At 44.6% G+C, this 26,506-nt stretch overlaps 1 protein-coding gene across 1 annotated transcript in view; it reads right to left on the bottom strand.

The window, feature by feature from the left end:
- The window catches only part of AP3D1 (adaptor related protein complex 3 subunit delta 1), a 347,807-nt gene that overhangs the window by 11,704 nt on the left and 309,597 nt on the right, over nt 1-26,506 (bottom strand). The window contains exons 30-31 of the mRNA XM_078671456.1: nt 16,801-16,886; nt 7,662-7,783 (exon numbers count right to left, since the gene is read on the bottom strand). Coding sequence (XP_078527582.1) covers nt 7,662-7,783; nt 16,801-16,886 — 208 coding nt within the window. The remainder of the gene's footprint in view (nt 1-7,661; nt 7,784-16,800; nt 16,887-26,506) is intronic.

The following is a 26,506-nucleotide window of genomic DNA, read 5'->3' as shown; positions in this document are numbered from 1 at the left end:
ACAGTTGAAGTGCAATGAGGACAAATCTGAAGTGGTTTTTTATGGTTCCTTTCCCCCCTCGTTCATGAGCACTTTATGGCCTCCTGACATTCCCAGCCCGAAAGAGATGGGGAGACCTGCCAAAAATCTTGGCATCTGGTTTGCAGAGGATTTAAGATTCGAACATCACATAAAAAAACTTACTGGCACCTGTTTTGCTACTTTAAAAATGCTCCGCAAATTCTTTCCCCTGCTCCCAAGAGAGGCCAGGGAGTCTGTTGCTCGAGCGCTCATACTGGCCAGGCTGGACTATGCAAATGCATTGTTCAGTGGTATCCCTTCTTACTTGGTAAAACGCCTGCAAATTATCCAGAACGCGGCTGTCCGTCTATTATTTAATATCCCTAGATGGAAGAGCGTTCGCGCTGAGATGCGCACACTCCACTGGCTCCCTGTTGCACAGCGCATCTTGTTTAAATCTCTGGTTCTGGCATTTCGTGCTACCCATAATCAGGGTCCCCAGTATTTGAGGAAAAGATTTACTAGCTATGCCCCTGCACGCACCCTGAGATCCTCCACTTCGTTTAAACTGTCCCTTCCCCGCTTTAAACGTGCCAGACTTGGCGGCCAGTCGATCTCGGTGGTTGTGGCTCGCGCCTGGAACGCTCTTCCTTTTCATCTGCGCTCCACACCTACAGTAGCTGCCTTCAAAAAACTTTTGAAAACATATCTGTTTAATAGTGCAATCTAAGATTCTTTCCCATGTTCTGCTGTCTGCTTTTCTTCTTCCCGCGCCAGGATACTCTCCAGTAACGGAGCGCGCTATAAAATGGTTTATACTTACTTATACTTATACTTACCTCTTAATGTTGTGAAAGTTGCTACAACTATACAGACTATAACTACCTCATGTAATGTGAAGCGCTCTGATACCCAAGGGTCTTGTTCGCGCTATACAAAACTCTAAATAAATTAATAAATAAATAAATAAATAAGGCATATTTATTGGTATTCAAGGAAAGCGGATTAGACTAGCAAACTAATCCCTTCCTAAAAGGCATAAGAGCAAAAAGGAATGGAAGTAATGGATATTCAGGATGTGTGACCAGAAGTAACCTATTATTGCAGGGTAAAAACAGAACCACTGGTAACCAAGATGAATGAGAAGATTGAGCCGAATCTAGACCACGTCCAAAGTTACATTGTTCCCTACTTCAAGGCAACTGTCTTAGGAGTGTTCTCATTAGAATTCTATACTATCTCAGCGCTGAAAGAAATCGCTGTCAGGAAAAACTCGAGAGTTAGAAAAGCATTGTCTTGAGAATCTTTCGGAATTTGCAATGATTTAGACATATAGAAATAGAGGGCATTTAATTCTGGAAAGAGGCAGCCAGATAGGAAAAAGACCTGCCCCCGCTCTAGCCTTTCTGATGCGCAGTAGAGGGAGTAAGGCTTTGCCTCTGAATCGCAAAGTCCTAACTGGACAATAATGTTTAAGCTTCTGGATGAGGTACTTGGGGCCTTTCTCAATTAGCAACTTGTGAGTAAGGCAGCACATTTTAAAAAGTATTCTCTTCCTTACAGGCAACCAATGCAAGGATCTCAAAAGAGGAGTGGAAGTGGTACCAGAGGGAAGATTGCAAATGAGACAGGCGGCTGTGTTTTGTACAACTTGAAGTTTTGAAAGTAAAATTTCATTTGCAGAAGCAAGTGAAGCGTTGCCATAATCTAATCTGCTTATAAGGAGTGCCTGCACCAATGTTTTCCTCATCGAAAGAGGAAGAAAAGGAAGACCCATCCTCAACAGGCACATCATGTGGAGACATGTACCTACACTAGACATAACCTGCTCTGTCATGGTCGGTTTTGGTCAAGACAGACACAGAGGTTCTTAACTACCTGTTTTGGTATTGGTGCCATGGCAAGTTCTGCCAGCCACCAGTCAGCTAACCAATGCTGTTGGGCCTTAGCAAATATCATTTTTTTGGTTTTTCCTGCATTCAATTGTAGGCAGTTGGTAGAAATGCAAGTTGCAATTGCTTTCATCCCTGTTGCAAAATGTTGGATTGTCCTAATCAGGACTTTGTCAAAAGGGATGACCAACTGAGTGTCATCAGCATAGGACAGAATTTCAAAGCTGTAGGATCTGACAATCTTTACAAGGGGGGGGTAACATAGATATAGAAAACCATAAGGCTTAGTCATGAGCCCTGGGGAACGCCCGTATCAATCGTCATAATGAATAAGTTACTTACCTTCCACAATTCTGTCGGGCGAGCCATGGCTCTTTCAGTGGCACTTCATCAGCGTGCCTGGCTACGCACCTCGGGTTTTTCGTAGGCTGTTCGATCCGCCTTAGCGCATATGCCTTTTGATGGTCAACATCTGTCCGGTGCTCATGCAGATTCTGCTTTACGCTCTTTTCGGGACAGTGGGGTGGAGCAGACTCTTAGATCCTGATTGCTGTACCGTCTGTTCCTCTTCTTCCTCCCATACTGAGATTGCACGGGGTATGGGCGCCTTGATTTCTTGGTGTATGGGCGCCTTGATTTCTTTCATATATCTGCCATTATAAGGCAGTGCCTATTGGCTTTTTTTTTCAGACTTCACCTACGTGTGGCACCCAGTGAGTTGCTCCTGCCTCCTCAAGTATTTTTTTTTATTACTTCTTTAACTGCCAATGACCGGTTATGGTCCGGTGGACAACGTCGCTGCAGAGTTGCTCAACGCCCTCTACCAATGCTCAGATGTACTGCTGTAGAAATTTTTCCAGATCCAATCTAGGGGGGGGGGGATAATTCAAAGGTAAGGAATCTGTGGCTAGATGTCACCATCAGATACACGATTTGAAAGCGCCCAGAGGATGATTTGAGTTCTGTCTTTGTAAAAATCAGAAAACCATTGTAATGCTGTCCCATAGATTCCAATTTCATACAATCTTTGAAGTAGGCTGGAATGGGACACAGTGTCAAAAGCTGTGGATAAATTCAACAGTACAAGCATAGTTGGTGTAAGAGCACCAAGAGCTAAACAAACAAGTTACTTACCTTCAGTAACGATATATCTGTAAGAATCATAGGTTAGTTCTAGATTCCTTACCTTAGAATTACTCCCAGCCGTCAGACTGGATCCGGAAAGTTTTTTCGTCAGCAGTACCTCTACGCGTCAGAAGGTGGTGTCGGTCGGCTCCGCGTTAGTCGTTGGCGTCGTGGCTGCCGGGAGAACGTTGCGGTAGCTACATACACGCCGCCCTCATACGCCGTCAGTTCAGTACACTACTTTCCGCGCCAGAAACGCAGAGCTATGCAAGACACCGACCACTGGTGCACAAAACTAGGGCGCTGAAAGGATGTCCTTAACCCTAAAAATCAGTTCGCAGAACGGGGAGGATGGGTGGGGCAGTAAGAAATCTATACCTAATCTATGTTTCTTACAGATACATTGTTACCGAAGGGAATTAACTTGTTCATCTGAAAGAAACAGTTAGTTATAGATTCCTTACCTTAGAATAGATACCCCAGCAATACCAACCCCGGTGGTGGGTCTGCGAACCAAGTTCACGCCAGAAAGTCCTGGAGTGCAGAACGGCCAAAGAAGTCGTCTCTCCAGACTTGGCTGTCGAGGCTGTGTTGTCTTATAAACATGTGCAGCGATGCCCACGTAGCTGCATGACAGATGTCATTCAGAGGGACTCCTCGTCCCAAAGCAGTAGTGGCTGCCGTTGACCTGGTGGAGTGGGGGCGCTGCCTCACTGGAGGCTAGTTTTTGCTAGAGAATAGCAGGCTATGATACACAAAACGACCCATCTGAAGATAGTTCGTTTGTGTACGACCCAACCTTCCTTGGCGCCCATGTAGCCGACAAAGAGCTGGTCATCCACCCGGAACGGTTGGGTGCAATCCAGATAAAAGGAAAGCGCCCATTTAGGGGTCCAGACGGTGGAGCCTCTCTTCCTCTTTCGAAGAATGCGGAGGCGGAAAGAATGTGGGCAAAGTGATGGTTTGCCCACTGTTACAACCTTGGGAAGGATGGACGGGTCCTGAGGACAACCTTGTCCGGATGGACAGACAGAAAAGGAGGCTTGGATGAAAGAGCCTGGAGCTCACTTACTATTCTGGTAGATGTGACTGCCACTAGGAATGCAGTCTTAAGAGTTAAGAGTCTTAAGGGTCAGTTGTGAAGCGGCTCAAAGGGAGCGCACATTGAATATGTCAAGTTCAGATTCAAGTCCCACTGATGTAGAACGAAGGGAATAGGAGGAAAGAGATGAGTTATGCCTTTTAAAAAACAATTTACAACCAGGGACTTAAAAAGAGAAGGCTGATCAGGAAGCCGAAGAAAGGCAGAAATGGTCGAAAGATAGCCCTTAAGAGTGCCCAGAGCAGAGCCCTGATGGGTCAAAGAAAGGAGGAACAAGAGAATCCCACAAAGAGGGGCAGAAAGGGGATCCACAGACTTTGCTGTGCACCATGCCACAAATATGTTCCACCCGCAAGCGTATACCGTCTAAGTGGAGGGACGCCTGGCTGCCAAGATTACATCACAAACTTCGGGAGGCAAGTCAAATGACGTCAACTACCGCCGCTCAATCTTCACGCATGGAGGTGGAGGCATTGACAGGTTCGGGTGGAGGACCGTCCCCTGCTCTACGACAGAAGATCCTCACGTAGGGGCAGTCGGGTCGGAGGATCGAAGACCATGTTGAGCAGATACCAGACTCTTTATGCCCAATCTGGCGCTCTAGCAGCTTTCTGGACCATTCCCGCAAAGACTTCGGAACCATGGACCAGCAGTCTGAGCACCACTTGGGGTCCTGGTTGCGCTCCAGGCACAAGAGGCACATGCGGTGCGGATCCGTAACCAACAATCGGTCAAGAACAGGATCCGTAAGCCTTGAAGCCAGGCATCCCTACGTGCACCTGGAGTCATAGGACTCAAAAAGATGTCGACAAAAGTTGCTCAAAAAGTTAATTCAAAAAGTGACTGGAGGTACTGCTCTCTACGGATCTGCCCTGGCTGGCGCGGAAAAAGAAAGAACTGACGTCAGTGTGCCAGGGCGGCGTCTATGTAGCTACCGAGACGTTATCCCAGCGACCACAATGCCATTGACGAATGTGGAGCCGACCGACGCCACCTTCCGACGCGCAGAGGTACTGCTGACGAAGAAACTTTCCGGATCCATTCTGACGCCTGGGGGTAATTCTAAGGTAAGGAATGTATAACTGTTTCTTTCAGATGTATGTGATGTGTAGCTTTCACTAAGGGGGTCTCCGTGCTGCATGAGGATCAGGGCCCAGATTGTGATGGGTCCAAGATCATAATATCTTCGAAGTGATGCGAACATGGTTTGTTAATTTGATCTTTCAGCAAATTGAGAGAGGAGGGGGGAGGGGGATTGGGGCGGTACTGTGTGACTCTGCCCTGATGTCGTACGCGGGCGTGACGTCAGCGAGGTCACATAAGCTCAACCCCGGCGCGCAGACGTCAGTTTTTTCTCTTTTCCGCATGCAACGCGGATCCGGATCGCGTCCTTACTTGTTTTCAGGCCTTCTTTTCACGCTTTGCGTTAAAGAACAGTGTGCGAATGCCTTCGGGCTTCAAGACGTGTTTCTCCTGTGCACGCCAGATGTCAGCGATGGACCCTCACCCTATCTGTATGTGGTATTTGGGCGAGCACCATGACTCGACGGACTGCGAAGCTTGTCAGCACCTCAAACCGAAGTCCCAGCGGGAGCGCCGGATGAAATTGCTGTTGGCCCGCTTGTTCAGGTCAGTGTCATCCCAGCATCCGTCCCCTTCCTCAGATGCCAGGAGCCGCCGATTTCGACAGCGGCATAGCCCTTCGCCACGGCCCCAAGGGCGTCGCTCGCTGGCTGGTAGGTCCTGCAGCTGGTCTCCGAGGTCCTGTCCTGTTCGGCGGAGGGCGCGGGCTCCCCTCGGGACGAGCACCCTCGCCTGTTGCCACCCTACCCGCCGTTTCCTGCCGTTGGGGCGACTAGGGCCCAAATGACAGCCTATGCTGCGGCTCTACAGGCTTCTTTGGCCCCTCCTTCACCTCCTGAGACATCCGTGGATCCCTTACCTCGTGTGGGGCCATCCGGGGAGTCGCTGGCGGCTTCGGGCCTAACGGGTTCAGCTTCAGGTTAAGAATGACCGACCTTCAGCCAAAAATCCATCAGGGGGAAAAAAAATCTTGTCTAACTCTACAATAAAAAAGGTAGGACAATTCTTCATCTACATTATTTTAACGGACAAGGTGTCCGTGACTAATCAATCCTTACATGTTTTAAAGGTTACACCAGAGGAATCGCTGACAATGCAACAGACAAGGAATAGTCATCTGACAAGGCGACGGCTACATATTCAAAGTCTTCAATGAAAGGAGAATGGTAGTCAAAACAAAATCCTTCTCCATGACAAAAAACGTTTTATCGACGCAATTACTAGAACATTAGCAGAGCCGAAAATAATGAAACGCTTTAAGGTCATAATGCAAAACTGCTTGTGGTGGGAGGCACAGGACTCCTCTACCCAGGGCCACAGAAATCATTGCAGACTCATCTGATAAGCTACCCAGGTCAAAAAAATATTTAACGGTCAGTGTTTTGCATTAGGGATCTAATGGTTTTATTGTGAAAGTCTCTGATTGGGTCCTTGTAATAATGAATAGTCCAATCAACGATGATTCAAAAACAAGCAAAGGTTGTACTGGGAATATAGAGCCAATCTCGAAAACAACCCTCATGTAGCTGGTTTAGAAGGAATAAGCAGGTTCAAGGTTCCATAGCTTTACATATTAAGAAATGTCTAGTCAGATGTAGAGAGTCCTGTTCAAGATTAGAATAAGAAGAAATAGCTTATTTGCCCAGTTTTGGCAACATAAGATCCAAAGGGTGAAAAGGCTCTTCTCACCCAATATTAGAGTAGGATTCAACAAAGATTCTCCTGCAGGGCTGAGAAATATAAGACCCCGATTTGGTAAGGGCATAGCCATATGATCTTTCATACTATTAGCCCAAAAATGTTAAACTAGTCAAACTCCACAGATGTTATGACGGCTTCCTTTATATTTTTACAGAGAATGACTGAGAAATCGAGTTACATGCACGCACATGTGCCAGGAGGATCCACCCCAGAACTGATGATGCGGTCCTCCTGCTGGTAAATGCACCCAACTTTGTGAATGTACATTGTACTGAAACCAACTTGAGTAAATGTGACTTATTCCTTCGATGCACAGCTTGAAACTGGACATAAAGCCATGGGAAGCAAATTCCTTTCTTTGCTAACTGCAGATTAAAAACACAGAAAATGTCTTCTCAAAGAGATAAAAGGATCAGTGTGTCAAAAAATGGGAAACTGCCAGGAGCGTCTCAAGATATAATGTATTATTCTTTTGCAAAGTTTTTGATAATTATGGGGGTTTCAGACACAGATTACTGTACTGCCAGCTTTGACTGGAAAGAGAAACAAATAAAGATGCATTTGTTAATGAGCACACCCTCTTGGTAAACTAGGAGGGTGAAATTGGAACTCTTTATCTCTCGATTACAAAATGACTAGACCACATCAGCAGCTTCTGCCTAGTCTCCCCACAATAGTCTCCTGGCAGTAGAAGGAGCGAAACAGAGGAGTAGCTGGATCTAAAAATTACACAATCACAAATAAGAATGAATTCTTACCTGAAAAGTGATGGTAGAAGCAGATTCTTGCCAACAGGTGATGGAAAGACATGGTAGTTCCGTCTACTTTTAAAGAACGCATCTTCAACTCTCCGGATTCCAGCAATTTAGCAAACGCATCACTTATTAAGAACAGATGAAAGTGGTATTAGTAATGATAGCAACCTAACAAAGAAACATAGCGTGCAACTCTGTTAAACAGCATTTATTTACCATTCAAATACAATGATGCCATACAGCCATGGTTACAATGTTCCTTCCAGCCTATAAACAACTGTACTTTTCTTTTTAAGAATGGAAAGATACTCACTGACTATAATGAATTACCAAATGCTAATGTTATGTTATGTTATGTTAGCCGGATTTATAGAGCGCACAGATGCCCCAGCGAAGGGGCGTCCTGGCGCTAGCAGAACAGAAAACCGGACACAAGCAAATAACAGGAACCAGAACACAACAACACTAAAAATCTAAGGGAAAAAGAAAAGTTTTAGCAGCCTTCCTGAACGCCAGAAGTCCGTCAATCGCACGGATAATGAACAGGAAGGGAGTTCCATAGCTTGGCAGCAAGCACTCTAAAGGAGCGGCCGCCAATCCTAGACCTTTTGAAACGCGGTACTATAGCCAGGTGAAGTCCGGAGGACCTCAAAGACCGTGAAGGAACATATGAAGAAATAAGATGCTCCAGAATCTGAGGGGAAGAGTGTTTCAGGATTTTGAACGAAAGACAGAGAGACTTAAACTTGATTCTCTGAGCAACAGGGAGCCAATGGAGCTTGTAAATAGTTTTTTTGGCTGAGCAGAATCTTGGTAAGCCTACCAGAGCCCTGGCGGCAGCGTTCTGAACGCATTGGAATCTAGAAAGTTCAGCCTGATTAGTTCCAAGTAAAAGAGAACTGGCATAGTCCAACTTCGACAGAATCATAGCTTGTACAATGAGCTGTCTAGTAGGAGCGTCAAAGAATTTAAAAATGGATCTGAGCTTACGCAAAGTCCCGAAGCACATAGCAGCAACTCTTTTAGTGTGGGCGGTAAAGCTGAGTTTAGAAGCAAACCAAAGCCCTAGATTTTTAACCTCAGTAGCAGGGATGGGAGTAGGACCCAGCCCTGGAGGCCACCAATTGTCGCCCCATAGATGACTCTGTTTTCCAACAATGAGCACCTCGGTTTTCTTGGCGTTCAATTGAAGGCAATTGTCAGTCATCCAACGGGCCACTGAGATAAGTCCCTCACGGAACTTAGCTGCCTCAGGATCGGAAGCCCCACTTATTGCAACCGCCAGCTGCGTGTCGTCAGCGTAGGACACCATAGTCAGGTTCCCACGCTTGGCGACATCAGCCAGCGGCTGCACATAGAGGTTGAATAAAGTGGGGCTGAGAGCCGATCCCTGCGGGACTCCCTGGGCAATCGAATAGGGTTTAGATTCAAAAGGTGGAGTGGCAACCTTGAAGGTACGACCAGATAAAAAAGATCGAAACCATTCAAGCACTATGTTGTCGACACCTGCCTCAACCAATCGTTGTAATAAAATATCATGGGAGACAGTGTCGAACGAGGCACTGAGATCAAGGAGAATCAGTGCCGCGGTGTCACCAGAATCTACCACCATTCGAAGATGTTCAGCTATTGAGAGTAACGCAGTCTCGGTACTGTGACCGGGCCGGAACCCATTCTGCGAAGGATCTAATATATTGGCAGAATGGAGATGATTGGATAAGATGGTATTAACATGGGCCTCGGTCAGTTTAGCAACCCACGGGAGAAGGGAAATGGGGCGATAGTTCTCCAATTTCAGTGGGTCCAGGGCAGGTTTTTTTAAGATGGGAGTCACCTGGGCTTGCTTCCAGGTGCCCGGAACAGAGCCAGAGGATAAAGACAAATTCATAAGATCGCATAAAGGGGGGAGGCAAAAGGAAGCAGATTCTCTGAATTGAACAGGTCGTAAAGGATCCATGGGAGAACCTGATTTAACGTTCACTACAAGTTTGTTGAATTCCTCCATTGAGAGCTCTGGGAGGTGAGATAAAGTAGTTTTCAAAACAGGTATCTGTTTCTCCGAAGACCCTAAAGAGCTAGGAAAGGAGCGGTAGATGGCCTCCACCTTTCCAATAAAAAAAGCAGCCAGATCCTCACAATGGGAGGAGGAACAGATCTCATCAGCAGGGGCTCTGCTGGCTGTAAGATCCTTAAGCACCTTAAATATTAATTTGGTTGGGTTAGTGCTGGTACTAAATTCATGAGAAAAGTAGGCAGCACGAGCCTTACAAATCGCTCTATGGTACTTCTTAATACTAGCAAGGTACAGAATTTTCCTTTCGGGCAGATATGATTTACGCCAGGCTCTTTGAGCTTGTCTGCAAGATTTTTTTAAGAGCCGAAGCGAGTCATCATACCAATGACTGGATTCAGTACGCCGCTGTTTACTCTCAGCGATGGGAATCAGCTTGTCTAAGGCTTGAATCAGCCAATTGCAATAAAGATCATAACCAGACTCCACATCAGTAAAGGGGCTCAAAGGATGAGAGCTAAGAAACTGATGGAAGTCGGCCAGTTAAAATTTTTTCCAAGGACGTCTGAGAGTAATAGGAGTAGAGGCTATAAGGGGAGAACTATTAAGCGTAAGGTGCAGTTCAATTAGATGATGATCAGTCCAGGCCATGGGCCTCGGAGGCAGTACCTTAGCTATCGTTAGATTAGTAAAAATGGGGTCCAAAATATGACCACCAACGTGGGTGTAGTGATCAACTAATTGAAATAGCTGGAGAGCCTCCAGGTCGGCAAGAGTACTAGTAGCCGCCGGGGAACAAGGAGAATCAAAGTGGAGATTTAAGTCACCGACAATGCTAAAGTTAGCAGCTCTTAGGGCCAATGAACTAACTGCATCTGGAAGAGCTGCCCTAAAGGCAGCATCCGGACCCGGGGGCCGGTAAATAAGCAGGCCAGAAAAAGTAAAGTGGTGGCTGACAGAAACAGAGAAATGGGCGCTTTCGCAACCGGGTATATCCATAGCCTTCCATGCACACGGGCAACAAGATTTAACAGCAGCCGCAATGCCACCACCTCTAGAGTTACGATTAAGGGTGAATATTGAATACTCAGGAGGGAGTGCCAGGTTAACTGCCGCCAAAGCTTCATCGTGTAACCATGTTTCGGACATGAAAAGGATGTCAGGAGTGTCCTCCATAAGTAAGTTATAGATGTCAAGGTGATGCTTAACCAGAGATCTCACATTGAGATGACAAACCTTAAAGACATAAGAATCTTGAGGTTTCACCTGAAAAAAACCAATATTGTTGGAAGCCCCTAAAGAGACTGGACTATATGCAGAAATAGGAACCGGGGATGTAAGAGAGAAGACACACCCAGGGCACTGAAAAGGTCCACAAAGAGGATGAAGAGAATTATCAGGACAGGGAAACAAAATCGGGCGTAAACGAAGCAGTTCAGCTCTAGTGTACATACTTACAGGAGGAAAGGATAACGACACAGAAGAGACCAGACCATGAGTCCCAGCCCTAGCACCTCCTAAGCGCCGACGGGCGCAGACGGGCAGGACTCCGGCACGACTCAGGCGCAGTGAAGGCGCGACCGCAGCGCGCTAGAGGAAAGGTTTAAGAAGGGCGGACGGAGGACAGACGCACAACTAGAGCGCTCGGTCAGGCGCCTCTAGAACGGCACATCTACACCCAAGATGGCGTCCCACACAAACAAACAGGCTAGGAGCCCACAGACCCGGACCCGCGAAACAGCGGTGTTTTCACAATTAAGGTGCAGGTAAGGGGCAGGAAAACCCTATTAAAATCAGGGAATACGAAAGTAAAGTGAACCAAGATAAAAAACAGGCGGTTTAAAATACGAGTAGCGCAGCCTGCAGGGACGTTCCAGCGTGCGAGTCCTCAGCACGCTAGTGCTCGGGTATCATGTCCTAGCTGACCCCCTAAAGGACTGGACTTAAGAAGGGCGGGCGGAGGACAGCCGCACAACTAGAGCGCTCGGTCAGGCGCCTCTAGAACGGCACATCTACACCAAAGATGGTGTTCCAAACAAACAAACAGGCTAAGAGCCCACAGACCCGGACCCGCGAAACAGCGGTGTTTTCACAATTAAGGTGCAGGTAAGGGGCAGGAAAACCCTATTAAAATCAGGGAATACAAAAGTAAAGTGAACCAAGATAAAAAACAGGCGGTTTAAAATACGAGTAGCGCGGCCTGCAGAGACGTTGCAGCGTGCGAGTCCTCAGCACGCTAGTGCTCGGGTATCATGTCCAGAATAATAATACAGAATATGTATTTCAACTTGGCCAAAACATTGTACGTAACTTATAAGAGTGAAAACCAGGTGACGATGCCAAGTTGTAACATGATGATTTTAACACTGTTGCTTACAAGACCAATATATTTCAAATCAGCTCCTGACCCTTACTCAAACCTAGATGCACCCCATGAGAAATGTAATGAAATCTATTGACATCTTACTTTGGAACCACATGCTAGCATAAAATCAAACCACTTGGTAAAGAAGAGGAAGATAGTGGACTATCTGCATAGACTGAAAGGAGATATAATTCTCCTACAAGAAACAAAATTGGACAACTCACTATCCGAGAGTTTTGCTAGTAGTCAATCTTCGGATTATGCCTACTCAGCTGCGGTAGGAAAGAAAAACGAGGTACTAACACTTATCTCCAGAAAGTCTAGAATCGACTTACTCTCGAAATCCACTGACTTGCAAGGCAGATGGGTCCATTTTATGTAGCTAATGTTTACGCACCTACTAAGGACGATCTATCCTTTTCGGACGACCTATATTAACAACAAGAAAGAATCCCAAATACAGCTACCATTAGCCTAGCATGTGACTTGAACCTACCTATAGACCCACATCTAGACAAAAACTCTAGATTTCCATTTGCTCCAAATAAATCACATAAAATCCTGAAGAAAATCTGCTCGAACTTTAATCTGACCGACACTGGAGAATCCAAAGTCCAGCAGAAAGGGATTATACATTTTACGCCTTTCCCCACAAGTCGCATTCTCGTATAGACTATATTTTGGTATCCAACAAAACACTTTGTAAGGTAGATTATATATAAATCGAACCCAGCGTGATCTCAGACCACTCCTGCATCACACTATCTATCTCTGACCCTGCACCACAGAAAAACAGTTGAAATGGTGTTTCAACAATGAGATAATAGCTGATCAGGCCAACATCCAAGTAATTAAAAACACAATTCTTAACTTCCTTGCGGAAAATAAGGCTTGTGAGACGTCAGACCTGACAAGGTGGGAGGCCCTAAAAGCAACAGTAAGAGGGGAAATAATTAGGATTAGTTAAGGAATGAACAAAATAACTAAGTCCAACTTAATGAAACTAGTGAAAGAAATCGCAGACCTTGAAAAAATACATACCAACAAAGAAGATGACACTCTTAATAAAATCCTTAACAGGAAATATGAATACAATAAAATCATTAGTAATAGGGCGGGGATATGGATTAACAAACAAAAGAGCATCAAACTATGCGAGTCTAGCAGGGCAGGCAAATCCCTTGCCTCCTATCTAAAATTTAAAATGCAGAAATTCGCCATTAACGCCATAAAAGGACAAAGTAGCAAATATTATCCCAACAAAAAATAGCGGACACTTTCATGGACTTCTATAAGGACTTATATGAACTAAATACTAATGTAAAACACTCAAAATGTCAGGACTACCTAAACAATATTACTCTCCCTAGCCTTACAGCCCAAAAGAGTTCATCAATAAATGGCCAGATCACAGAAAATTAGGTATTGTTAGCGATTAATACATTGAAGTCAGGTAAAGCCCCAGGACGTGATGGGTTAAATGCTATTTTTTTTCAAAACAGTCTCTCTGTCTCTACTGTCACCACTAATAAAGCATTTACCCACTTCTCATAAACTGGTCAAGTCACTGGCACACCAGCGGAAGCAACCATAATCATCATACCCAAAGAAGGTAAAGATCCCCTCTTACCTAAACATTACAGGTCGATATCACTAATAAATCTGGATTGCACAATGTATGCATCAGTTCTGTCATATAGAATCCAGCAACACATCTTAGAATTAATGCATCCATCTCAGGTCGGTTTCTTAAAACACAGGCTCTTGAGAGACAACACACGCTTGTTATGTCCCTTGACTCCCCTAGGGTGACCATCACATTGGATGCGGAAAAAGCCTTTGATAAGGTGGATTGGAGATACCTAAAGGCAGTCTTAGAGAAATTTAACCTGGATGATAACCTGATCAAAATGATAATGGCCCTTTACCACAATCCCACCACTAGAGTTGGAGCTGGTGGTATAGTTTCCCCTACTTTCAACCTAAATCAGGGGACACAACAGGGCTTTCCTCTCTCTCCCCCGCCTTTCCTCCTAGACTTGGAACCTTTCTTTCAACATATTAGGGAAAATTAGGACATTACAGGCATCCCTTTGGGTGATTACAACGTAAAACTCGCTGCTTACGCAGACGATGTACTAATTGTCTCTCAGGAAGCCTCAAATGCAATCCCAGCACTTATGAATACCATACACCACTTCTCAGAAATATCCGGATATTCCCTTAAAGATAAATCGGAAGTAAAGCTTCAGTGATAAAACTATTCTAGGCTATTTAGGACTTGCCTGGCAACCGAAGGCTATCCAATATCTAGGTCTTGAATTCACAAATGATCTAATCACCACCCTACATACTAATGAAAAAACATGAAACAACAAAATAGACTCTCTCCTAGATACCTAGTCTCCCAAATGTTTATCATGGTGGGGTAGAGCAGAGACCCTAAAGTTGATGCCAACTCCTCTCGTCAGTTACCTCATTAGTATGCAGCCCATGTTCCTATCAGAAGAATTCTTTAAAAAACACTGATAAAACTTTTATCACGTTCCAATGGCAGGAAAAACAGCCCAGAATCTCTATGAAAAAGCTCAAACTGGCCAAGGATAAAGGGTGCATCTCCTTACCCATCTTCAGTATCTATCAAACGGCCTTTCTTTGCAAGCAAGTCGCAAACTAGTTTATTGATAACCCATCATGCACACCGCCCTGGGTGATGATAGAAAAGTCCCTCATACAGAACATCCCACTCGTCGCAATAGCTACGATGGACACCTCCGATATACACCACACTCTAGAAACATCATACAGAACACCAAAAGAGCCATCCTACTCCTAGACTCACCTCGAGGTCAAAATAAAACTCACCGACTTATCCTCACTGTGGTACAACCAAACACTTAAAATTGACGGTTCTGCATTCTACTGGTCAGACTGGTCATGCAAGGGCATTAACCTAGTGCAAAACATTTTCAAAAAAGGCTTCTCCGCTACCATTCTCAACCGTGCAAAACCAGTTAAATCTTACTAACTTGGATTTCTACAAATTCCTTCAGCTTAAATTAGGGCTTGCAAAATTGAACCTATCGGGTATCTACCCTTCTATCACTACCCTCTTGTGCCACCTATCTAAGGTAGGACACCTAGTCTCATACATATATAAAATTCTCCTGCCAAACCAAAGCACATCTCTATCTTGTAATCAACAGACATGGGAATCAGAATCTACCAAGTTAAACATTGCTTTTAACTGGTCCAACATTAACAAATTCTCATTTTCACATAAAATCTCGCCAATATTATCACAAACTAAATTCATGTTAATTAACCGGACATACTGGACTCCCGCAAGACTTCAAGGTCAGCCTTGCTAAAGCTCCCACCTGCTGGTGCTGCGACAAACATGAGGGCTCCCTTGAGCACATGCTATTCGGCTGCCCCCTCCTGCAAGACTATTGGCTAAGGTTTTTGATCACCTCGCCTATAGCCTAAAGATTCTCCCCACAAGAGAGTTCTCATAGATTTTACTGGGTCCTTTGGATCCCCAACTCAAAGACGACAATGATCAGTTCCTCATGGATTTAATGCTTACTCTAGCATGCAAACTAATCCTAAACAACTGGAAAAACTTCAAAGTGGTATCCTTTTTTAAATGGCAGGAGTGGCTCTCTTTCCTTAGGGGTGCTGATAATATTGTTCTCCAAATATCCCCACGGAGAGCTTCAAAGCACTCAATCTGGACTGCACTAGATACAAGGGCCTTTACTTACAAACCACCATGAACCATTTTATGGACAATCGCACCCCCACCATCTCTTCATGTTGTGTATACTTCTCGAATACATCTCAGTGCTCCTCTATACTAGGCCATACTACCTCTACCACCACCATCTCCCCACATACTTGTGTAACAAAAACATTCTATTCACTCCTGTGCATTATGTGCGGTCATAGATGGCAAGGTATATAATTCTGCTTGCTTTTATTCTACTCGTTTCTAATCCTCATGATCATAAGACTGTTGTTTTGCAACGCTGTTATGCAATTTGTATGCATGGTATTATATCCCGTACCATATGTATTATAGTGTCATGCTATGCATCCTATATGTTCTCCAGAATTACTTGTCTATGCTATATCTTCTATGCATTCTACTGTTCAATCAATATTGCAGAATGTTCACTGCATCATCTTATGCACAGCCTTCACCCCCACCCTAGAATGTATCCATTCTTTCCTACTGTGCATTTATTTTGTTTACCACGGTCTACCTCGGTCTGCAAAACTTTTATTAAAAACTTTGAACTAAAAAGAGGTGCAAACCGAGTTACCAAAGTACAGCAAAGGTAGGCTTAGAGAAAACATAAGACAACAGTATCAGGAGAGCTAGATAACACAAGCAGAATGCACACTAATAGGGAGAAGGTTTGTAGAGGGCTTACAGGATAATTTTTTGGGTGAAATAAAATCTAACAGAATACTTCATACCCGGGCGCTCAGAAGAACCCTAGGAGTACAAATACCAAGAAATTACTATTTTATTTGAAACAAGGAACTATGGGCGGACGAGCTGCGAACACAGTTATAGTTGACATTTTTAAGCCACATGCCAAGACAGTAGGTGTTCAATCGAAAGACGATAGTTTAAAATCTTCACAGTTCAGAAGTAAGCAGAAGCCGTGGAACATATGACCTCATTGCAAAACAGAATGAGAAGGTGGTCTTCAGAGTATAAATGAGGTCTCCTGAGGCCTTGGTCAGTCACTCACCTATAGCAAGGCGTCGTGATCAGATATGATGTACAGCTGAAGTGCAATTTGAAATCTAGTTTTTCGTGGGTAGATCCTTCATCATCCTGCAACAGATTAACAGAACATTGATACAACACTGGAAACAGCAGGGGAGACAACTCAACTAGGACAACACCAACATCAAGGATCACTACTATAACGAAAGGTATCCCCCCCTCGCTCCTCCCCCCCCACCCCGGGAAAAAACTATCAGATTCCTATTTTGAAATCTCTATTGGTGCCTTAGTAAAAGTTGATCTGCAACACATTTGTAGGTAGCACTTGAGCAAAATCAAAACAAGCAGAATTTTAAACCTCCCAATGGCTGACATACTTAACTAGATGATGAACGATTGGAAATATCTCTGAGGGCATTGTCATCTTTACTATGTGCTGAAAATCATGCCAAATTCTTCTTTGGAATCAGTGAATAGAAGTTTAGCACTATTTATCTAGCAATGCTGACAGTAACTCTATCCTCTGCCCTGAATTCTAAAATAGATACTGAATCTCTTCATCAATATTTTCACTACCATGACTGTGAACCTCAATCATAGAGACAGATAATCAGTTTCACATCTTAAAACTGGAAAAACAGCTACTATGGCCTAATAAGCTCACCCATATCAATCTTCTACTTCTTACCCATTAAGCCCAAATCAGAGTTCATGGGGACAAATACAAATGAATAGGAAGGCTTAAGAACTGATAGTACTGATCGTGGGCTTTATGATTTTTAATGCCAAAAACAAAAACTCTTTTGAAAATGTAGAATATATAGAACATGCATGTTCCCTTTGAATATGTTTTAGATAGAAGGCATTGTGCAATCTATAAGATTGATTAAAAAAAAGTGAAGTCCACAATTCTTCCTAGATATTGTTTACAGGTCCACTAAATTGGGCACCGTTAAAAAAGTAAAAATGTAACACGATCCTTTAGTTTAACAATTAACACGCAATGGCTTAGGGATCCTACATCTGAGGGCTCTGGACAATAACAATTCATAGTAACACAGACTGCACAATTTGTCACAGGGGTACACTGAGGGGACATATATGTGACTGGCAAACGTTCAGAGAGCAGTTTTCTTTTATGAAGGGGCAGGAGACAGTTGGAGTTTGGGGGCTTTTATGGTAACGCTTGGGAAGACAAACTGATGCAGTACTTCTCAAATGTGATCTGAACTGAGAGTGGACATTGTTTTTATGGATGTGGTCCATCTGTGGGGAACATGGAGTATCCAAATGTGGCTCTGCTGATCCTGATGAGAGAGATATCCTTCTTCCAGAGGAAGAAGCTCTTTGAGAAGTAGGTAAATCGGGGCTAGTTTTATAGATCTGAGGGATCGAATCAGAGGGTTGAGCTAGAGATCAACAGAAAATAAGCAGGCAATTTCATCCTGCAGTTGGAGACCATGGATAAGGATGCAACACCCAAAACCGATGATCATTAGGCTCCAACCAGTTACCATTTGTTGTGTTTCTTGGTGAATCTCTAAAACCGGACATAGACTAAGAACATGAGATTTGTGGAGACTGCGTGGGAATGGCTCACAGCTTTTATGCAAGATAAGAAAGTGTTCTTACATAAAAATAAAATCATAACCGACATGGAGCTCTAGTCAATTGAGATTTTCAGTCATCTGTCTGAGTTATTTCAATGGTCAGGGAATCTCCAACATACAGGCAAGGCAAGCTTACCGAGAAAAGATAAAGGTCTCATAGTAACTTATTATAGCTATCAAAATAACTTTTATATTCATGGTCCTGGGGTTCTCTAACTTGATATTACCAGATATTAGGCAACCTAACCTTTATTTGCTTATTAAGTTTTGCTGTTCGAGGCTGGACAGTGGGCGAGTTTTTCCACTCCCCCACTCTATTACAATGCCACACCATCAGAGAGAGCATTTTACTACTGTTCTCACTATGTCAGATACATCGTTGGATTCAATATTACGCCGAGATTGAACAGTTGGTAGGAGTTATTTTTAAGTGTGAGATTCACACATCTCCTCACAAATGCACCGTGTTTTTTAAACAGGTTTTGGATACACATTAATTTGGTGTTTCAAGTGAATACAACTAAATCTTTCTGAAATGTACACACACAGGGCAATTACTGGATAAGATACTAGGCATGGTCTTCCCTCCTCAACTGACCTTTTCAGATCCTTGTATAGTTTCCACAACAAGCAAGCAAAAACGTGATGATTTTAGAGGTTCATTGATGGGAAAGCATTTGATCATTCACACTACCAGGCTTAAGGTTAAATCTGTTTACCTTTATCTGGCCATACTTTGGATCAGTGGAAAGGTCTTCACTCATGCAACATTCTATTCCCCCAAACAGGATCTTTTTGATTAGATCAGGAAAGCAACCACTTTAAAAAAAAGTTTTTTTTCCCTGTCCAGACCCACAGTGGCATTAATGTGTGTACGTACGTATGGGGTTTTAATTAGCACACACGACTACAAAGTAAGAACGCACTGTATAAGGGCAGAAGAAGAGGTTGGAAACACAGATCAGAGAAAGAGGATACAGGCAGGAAAGAAATTACATCCGCAAGATTAAGCATTGATTGTGAGTTGCTTGAAGAGAAGAGTCTTCAGTTCCATCCTGAAGAGTAGGAGTGAGAGCTCACTAGGTCAGACCTGGGTGTGATTTGATACTATGAGGACAGCAAGAGAAGCTGTGCCATCTTATTTTCCTCCACCTGTACTTTTTTGTCTTTAGCCTGATTATATTACTGCTTCATGTGCTGCTGTAGGAGAGTAGCTTGTATCTGCCAGAAACACTGGTATAAAAAAGGCCAATGACAGATGAACAGATAATGGCTCTGAGCAAGGCAATGTTTCAGAGGCTGCACATCAAGTTATTTGTGCTTCTAGGAGTAGGAATGTAAAGTATTTAAAAAGAGCAGCAGAAATATTGGCTAGTTAACAAAAACAGAGAGAGTAAATGTTTGTCTATTGCACTCTTTTTTATATATATTTTTTTATTTTAACAGTAAGACAAGAGTAGGCATTACAGATATCAGGTGTCAAACGGTAAAATGCAGAACAGGGACAGGCGGGGGAAAGATTCATACAAAAACCATCGTAAGAAATACGTGGCCCATCACGATTACGCACATTAGAAAGGAGAAATAAACAGTCTATTATACGATCCAAAACAATCCCACCCGCGCGACCCCGTCCTCAATGATATAGGATAATTAAGACCAGTGTAGACACCCGGACAATAAAGGATCCGTGGAGAGTAAACAGCCCACCTCTCATAGAAAGGAAAAGGGAAGACAAAAGGGCCATAGAACAAAACAAAGGCAAAATAAAAAAAAAACCTCCCCTAACCCCCCACCCTGCACCCCTGCAATGGCTACAGCCTAACCCCACTGACAGCGTGCCTGTCGCCCAAGAACTACCCTAAAAGAAAGGGAAGCGAGAGAAAGTGGAGGAGGAGAAACAAACACACTCCCGGTCTCCCGTACCCCCCGCCAACAGCGACCTCCCGAGACGTGGTAAAACCAATAGTCAGCAAAATATACGAACCAGTCGGGGGAGTATAGTCAATAACCACCCAACTCCCGTCACAGTATAGGCACAACCCCGGCATTGCATAAAACTATTATATGAGATCCAAACGATCAAGTTCAGTCCTGGCCAGTACGATCTTTCATGAGAGTCTTCCTCACTCGAGCCGCCATCTTGATGGAAAAGGCAAAGCGGTCATAAAAGTTCATGTCAGTGCAGTAGGATCGAATACCGGATAAAAGTTCACGAATCGAACGAGGAAAGGTGTCCAAGAACAGCGAGTATCTCGAACAGTCACTGAGGAACTTGTTACCACACAGAAGACCATCCATAGATGTGTTAGGTGGCAGCAGAATCGAGCAGGAGATGCTGGCGATAAGCACTGGCTGGCTTGTTGTTGACTGGGGACCGCCAAGGCTCATTAAATCCGGGATCTGCACGGGGACCTCGATTTCAAACGTTCGGTGCACCGCTGGTACCACAGCTAGCTGGAAACTTAACGCAGAGTCGTCCTCCAGTTCCAGGATACCGTTCACTTTCACAATCAGTGTCCGGAACACAGCAATGGTATGCGAATGGAGCGCCCCAATGGCGGCCATAACGGCCTGCAGCGATGGCGTGCCTACCGTCCGCTCCATCCCCTCTCAGTAGGCGACAGAGCAGGACTTGAACCCCGGAGGCCGGCTACTCCGGGGTAACAGGCCACACAAATCTGATGTTGAACAGTGGGCGCTCCTCGTCTAGCAGAACACACCTTCGCCGACAGCGAGGGCCCCAGCCCGTCGACCCCGGGAGGGCAGCAAGGTCTTCGGGCACCAGACCCCCACCCCGACAGCCGGAGTGACACGCTGGTGTGTCCTCGGTGTAGGTCATGCACAGGATCGTCACGAAAAATCAACAATTCACGGCACACTTCGGGAGACCGGGCTCAGTCCAGGTCTCACGGCCGATGTTGATCAATTCCAACCCGGATATGCTAGAAATCGAGGCCCCGGCTTCCACACGGTGTTAGGCCGAGAATGGAAACACGGCATATCTTCGTCAGCCGATGAGGTAGAAAACTCGGGATTGCGCCATGAGAAGCAGAAAAACTTCATGAACAAGGAAATCTGGTGTAAGTTCAGGATGAAAGGCAGGATATTCGAGCTGCTGGCGGAGGTCAGCGGAGCCGGGAGCTTACGCTGCCATCTTGATTGCTAGCGTAGCTCCTCCTCGTCTATTGCACTCTTAAAGGGCTTTCAAAACAACACTGCTTAAAAACAAGCACAAACCTGTTCAACACTGAAAACTTGTGGTCAAGAAATGAGGATACACTGAGAAATCTGTCAGTCAACATATTTCAAACTCCTTTTGTCTTTCTTTTGCGGGAAAGACCTTTTGCCTTGGAGTGAAACTGTTTGCTTTTGGCCACTTCATGAACCGAGATACAAATGCTCCATAGATGAAGAGGATTTGCATTTTAGCACAGCGGTGCAGAGTAGAAAACAGACTAAGAGAAAGAGAATAATATCAACAAGTCCTCAGGGTTCCATGGTTTTCAAGGATTACCTAATGTGTATTTCTATGTAAAAGCAGCCCACATATGTTCTGGTTTGACCTGAATTGCGATCCTGGAAGTAAGCCTGGGTATAGGTTGAGCATTAGTATTCTCAGATACCTTTACCCTGTTTATTAGGACTAGACCTGGAAATCTAACACACCAACAGACAACTGTAACATCCATAATACGCAATCCTGACTTCCAAGGAGGAATATTAGATTTGGTATTTTTTTTTTTTAAATGGGACCACTATAACCACCTCTACATGGAGATCTTTTTACAGACGGACACTTCAATGAAAGAGAGGCAATCAAGAGTCACTCTTGGTTTAATCGAGGAAGAGGAGTTCAGGTTGACACAATTCCTACACAGGACAGGTGGCCATGGTGTTAGAAAATTTGCCAGGTAAAGAGAAGACCCGATTAAAAACTATTTCCTAGAAAACATAGCGACGAAGAGGCATAACATGGCTCTATAGTCACATAGGTAATCTGCGGCAGACACACAAACACAAGTGACTACTAAACTGGAAATAAGATAGGGGAACAAAATACCCTCGGAAACATGGGCTAAAATATAAGCTAGGCAGTCAAATTATTTATCTTTGTACAATACAAGGAAAGTACAAATAAAATCATGAAGGTTGAAAACTATGTTTGGCACCCTAGATCCATTCTGGAAAAAATTCTGGTGAAAGAGGGACTTAAATCCACATATGGTGACAGTGCATCCATATACAAAATTATTGAATAGAGCAATGAATGGGATCACCTTACCACTCCAGCCACTGACACTACTCTTTCAGATGCCAGACGAAGGTGATCTGTGCCCATTAACCAGGCTGATAGGTAAATTGATTACTATCCTGATATTTGGATCCACAATGGCAATGCCCAAGCGTGGAAACTGCCGATTGTCACCCTCCCTTTATAAACGTGGTTTGGGAAGATTTGTAACATTTATGCTATCATGATGGACTACACACATTTGAAAAAGTATGGCTGCCCTTAAAACATGAAAAGAATGCAAATCCTGGGGAGGAGACAGCAGACCCAGCCACAATATCCGATGTATTACGCTGCTCTTTATGGTGGAGTAGGTCCTCTTTACCCGGCAGTGACAATAATAATGACCAGCAATAGGAAGATCCCGATAATGTTTGGAGAACTGTGAAAGAACTACAATAACCTGTTTTTCCTACTTATGAATGCAGCACTACATCACTGAATAAAAATGTGATAAATTAATACTGACCGAAGATGTAGAGATATTGATGACTAATATATTTTTTTTTTTGCATTTCCCTGTTTCCATAAAGTTGTACAAAAAAACTGACTGAAAAGCAGATTAACCAACCTAAGTATGGCCACAGTTCTGGTGGTTGATTTGGAGCTGGAGATACACAGGACCAGTGACTCAGATGAAGCAAATGGCAATTTAGAAGTAATAGGTTGGGGTACTAAAAAAAGCAGACTTCATAAGGTTTGACAGGGTCACGCAGAAAGATTGGATCCATATGAAGTGTGCTTGCTATAGATGCTTACGGTCTTACAAAGCAGAGAGGCAGCTGCTGTCTTCCCCATACAGATTACAACACGAGCCGAATAGAAGATACAACTAAGGATACCAAAAGATAATGAAAATGGAGCGTTGTCCTCTGATCCTTAAAGATATGAGGAAATTGCCTGGCTGCCCCAACATGATGTCCCAAAATAGTGCCCAGAAAGTTTCTCTGGCTTCAGTCAAACTTTAAAGACTTAATTAATACAGCTGGAAAACAAAAGGTGAACCAAGGACTGGGGTATCGTTAAAATAGTTTAGTAGTTTGTGTTTCATAAAAATAACCAGTAGGAATGTCCTTTCTAAAAATGATGTCACAGTGCAACAACTCCTGAAAAGTTCAGAACATGCTTTCAGACCTGATCCAGCTTCAGCGGAGATTTTAAGGTAGATTAGCAAAAGGGCAAGTAATCATATTTTGAATATGCCATGGTATATGTTAACAGAAATTAAAATAAATACAATATACTAATACATTTAGTAGACCTTGGAAACGGAACAGAAAAAAATGAGCCAGAAAGAAAAGTGGGAGAAATCTAAAATGTGTTAAACGAAAAGAACACCCAAGATAAAGCTCCTTCGTTCAACAGTCACAAGTCTCACAAAAGATGGTATCCATTGAGAAATGAGAAGTGGCAAAATGCCAAGGGGTCAGACCAGGAAGCGGGAGAAGCCATCCTCTATTGTTGCACCTGCTAAGCTTTCTAAATTCTTAAATGTCTGTTGCTCCCTGTTCTTGGGCACAGTTCTATGACCGGATGTCTAAATCATAGAAGAATGGACCAGTTGAGAGAATTCAATACAAAAAGATAGGACCATTTTTTCTATTCTCTTCATATTTGATGTAAGGTCACACATCATCATCATCATCATCATCATCATGACATCAGTTTAAAACCCAAATGATTCATTATGTCAAAAACAAACAGTAGATCTTTTATGATCTAGCTGTGAGACTTAGCTGGCATGATCACTCCTCAACAGTGCTTGTGTTCTATGAAAGAGGCAGGGAGTAAATACCTGCACCAAATAGCACCAAATGAGCAAGCCCACATTCTTACATTTTTTCAAAGCACCTTTCCTCTCGTTGGCATTTTTTGACTATCATTTTACCATCAAGAGCCTTACAAGTAGATTATCTTTTATGTGTTGAGACTGAGAAGCCACTTGGAAGGAAGAGGTAGGGTGTCAAAAGACAATTACGCAAATCTCACAATTCCATATTGGTGGGAGCAGAGTTGCTGATTTTACTGGCTAATTCAGCAGTGCCACTGCTCAGATTCGGAGGAATTTACTGGCTCGGACAGAAGGCAGATGACACCAATCTTACAGACTAGAGCCTAAGAAAGCAGTGGAGATTACCACTCAAATTTTAAGTATTTACTATTTATTAGGAAATAGAGCAAATTTGCCTCCAAACAACTGTTACAAGCTTACACACATTTTGCTTTTGCACAGAAGCTTTTAATTTTAGAATAATAAACGCATTTCCCAAATACAAACTTTTTTTTAGTTTCATGAAAAACAAACATGGGTGCCCACAACATGACAAGAGTTACCGCTTCAAAGAAAGTGCTTTAGTGCCTTGTAAGAGGGACGAAGAGCTGCATAGATTTAATTATAACCAATAAAGCCAATGAAACTATTATACCAAAGCTGTGCACAAAATACCCAGACTTAAAATCATTGTTTCAGGATCACCATTAATATTGTGGGTGGCTACACAACCCAGTCCCCCTTGCACACATGCATATACACTCACACACAGGAATATTTGAGATCACTATTTTTTCTATTTATCGGCTGATTTATTCCGCTTTGGGTGCCTTTCACTGTTCATTGCATGAAATCACCATGGTCCTTTTGCTGTTTGGGGACATGCTATTACAGGCGCTACGCTATCAAATGCGCTTTCAGTGTGAAGATAGCCCTACTATTGGCTTATTAGTACAGAGCCCTGCTGTAGGAGATGTGTTGAATCTATTCAACATTGAGCTTGCTGGGTGCTAGTGCAACGACTCTCCAAACAGCACAATACTTGTATGTGTGTTGTGCCATGTATGGACTTTTAGCCAATCACACATGCAGAGTTTGTTAATTCTGCCAATTTGAGGGGCGTGGCCAAGCATGGCTGGCAGGACGTGAGCTCCGCTAGCTCTCGGCCTCGGAACCCATAAATCCTGTCTATTTATCCTGTAAGTGTCTACAACCGGTCCCGGCGGTGGTCGGAGGACCCCCTCCCACTAGGGACCCCCCCTGCAAGCGGCGACAGAGAACGCCGAACCGCTCAGGTTGTTGGGAGTGAGCCCCGGGCCTCTAGCTACACGAGGCCGGGGTCTGCGGCCGAGTTGAGGGAGCCGGAGGTGGAGCGGTCCCGATCAACTGTGGCTCCTGCGGGAACCGGTGCCTTCGTCCCACACCGGAGCCTGCTGCCATCTACGGCCCCTGTTGCGAGCCCTAAAGCCTGCTGGTTGCTTCCGCCCGAGAGCCTTAGTCGAGCCCCGGGCCTCTGACTACGCGAGGCCGGGGTCTGAGGCCTAGTCGAAGCTGACGGAGTGGAGCGGACCCGATCCCCTGTGGCTCCTGCGGGGCCCGGTGCCTTCGGCCCCCGTGCCGGAGCCTGCTGCCGCCTGCGGCCCCTGTGGCGGGCCCTGGAGCCTGGAGTGCCTTGATTGAGTCCTGGGCCGCTACCTACGCGGGGGCGGGGTCTGGGGCCTAGTCGAGGACATTGAAAGTGGCGCGAACCTGATCCCCTGTGGCTCCCCCGGGACCCGGCGCCTTCCTGCCTGCACCGGACCCTGCTGCCATCTACGACTCTTGTGGTGAGCCCAGGGGCCTGTTGACTGCTGCCACGGGAGTGCCATTTGGACCGCGGAGGTGGCCGCCCTGACGGGCCTTTCCCGCTGGTGCTACATTGCAGACTGAGAGGAGGCTGCGGGTGACGCTGGTAGTGACGGCAGGGAGGCCCTGTCGGCCCTGGCGACCCCATCCTCTGAGTACCCGGCGGAGGGACAGAGGCTGCCTGCGGCGGGGGTGGCCTGGCTTGGGG

The sequence above is a fragment of the Lissotriton helveticus genome, chromosome 12, assembly GCF_964261635.1.
Source record: "Lissotriton helveticus chromosome 12, aLisHel1.1, whole genome shotgun sequence".
Lineage (NCBI taxonomy): Eukaryota > Metazoa > Chordata > Amphibia > Caudata > Salamandridae > Lissotriton > Lissotriton helveticus.
This window is presented reverse-complemented; position numbering and strand designations above follow the sequence as displayed.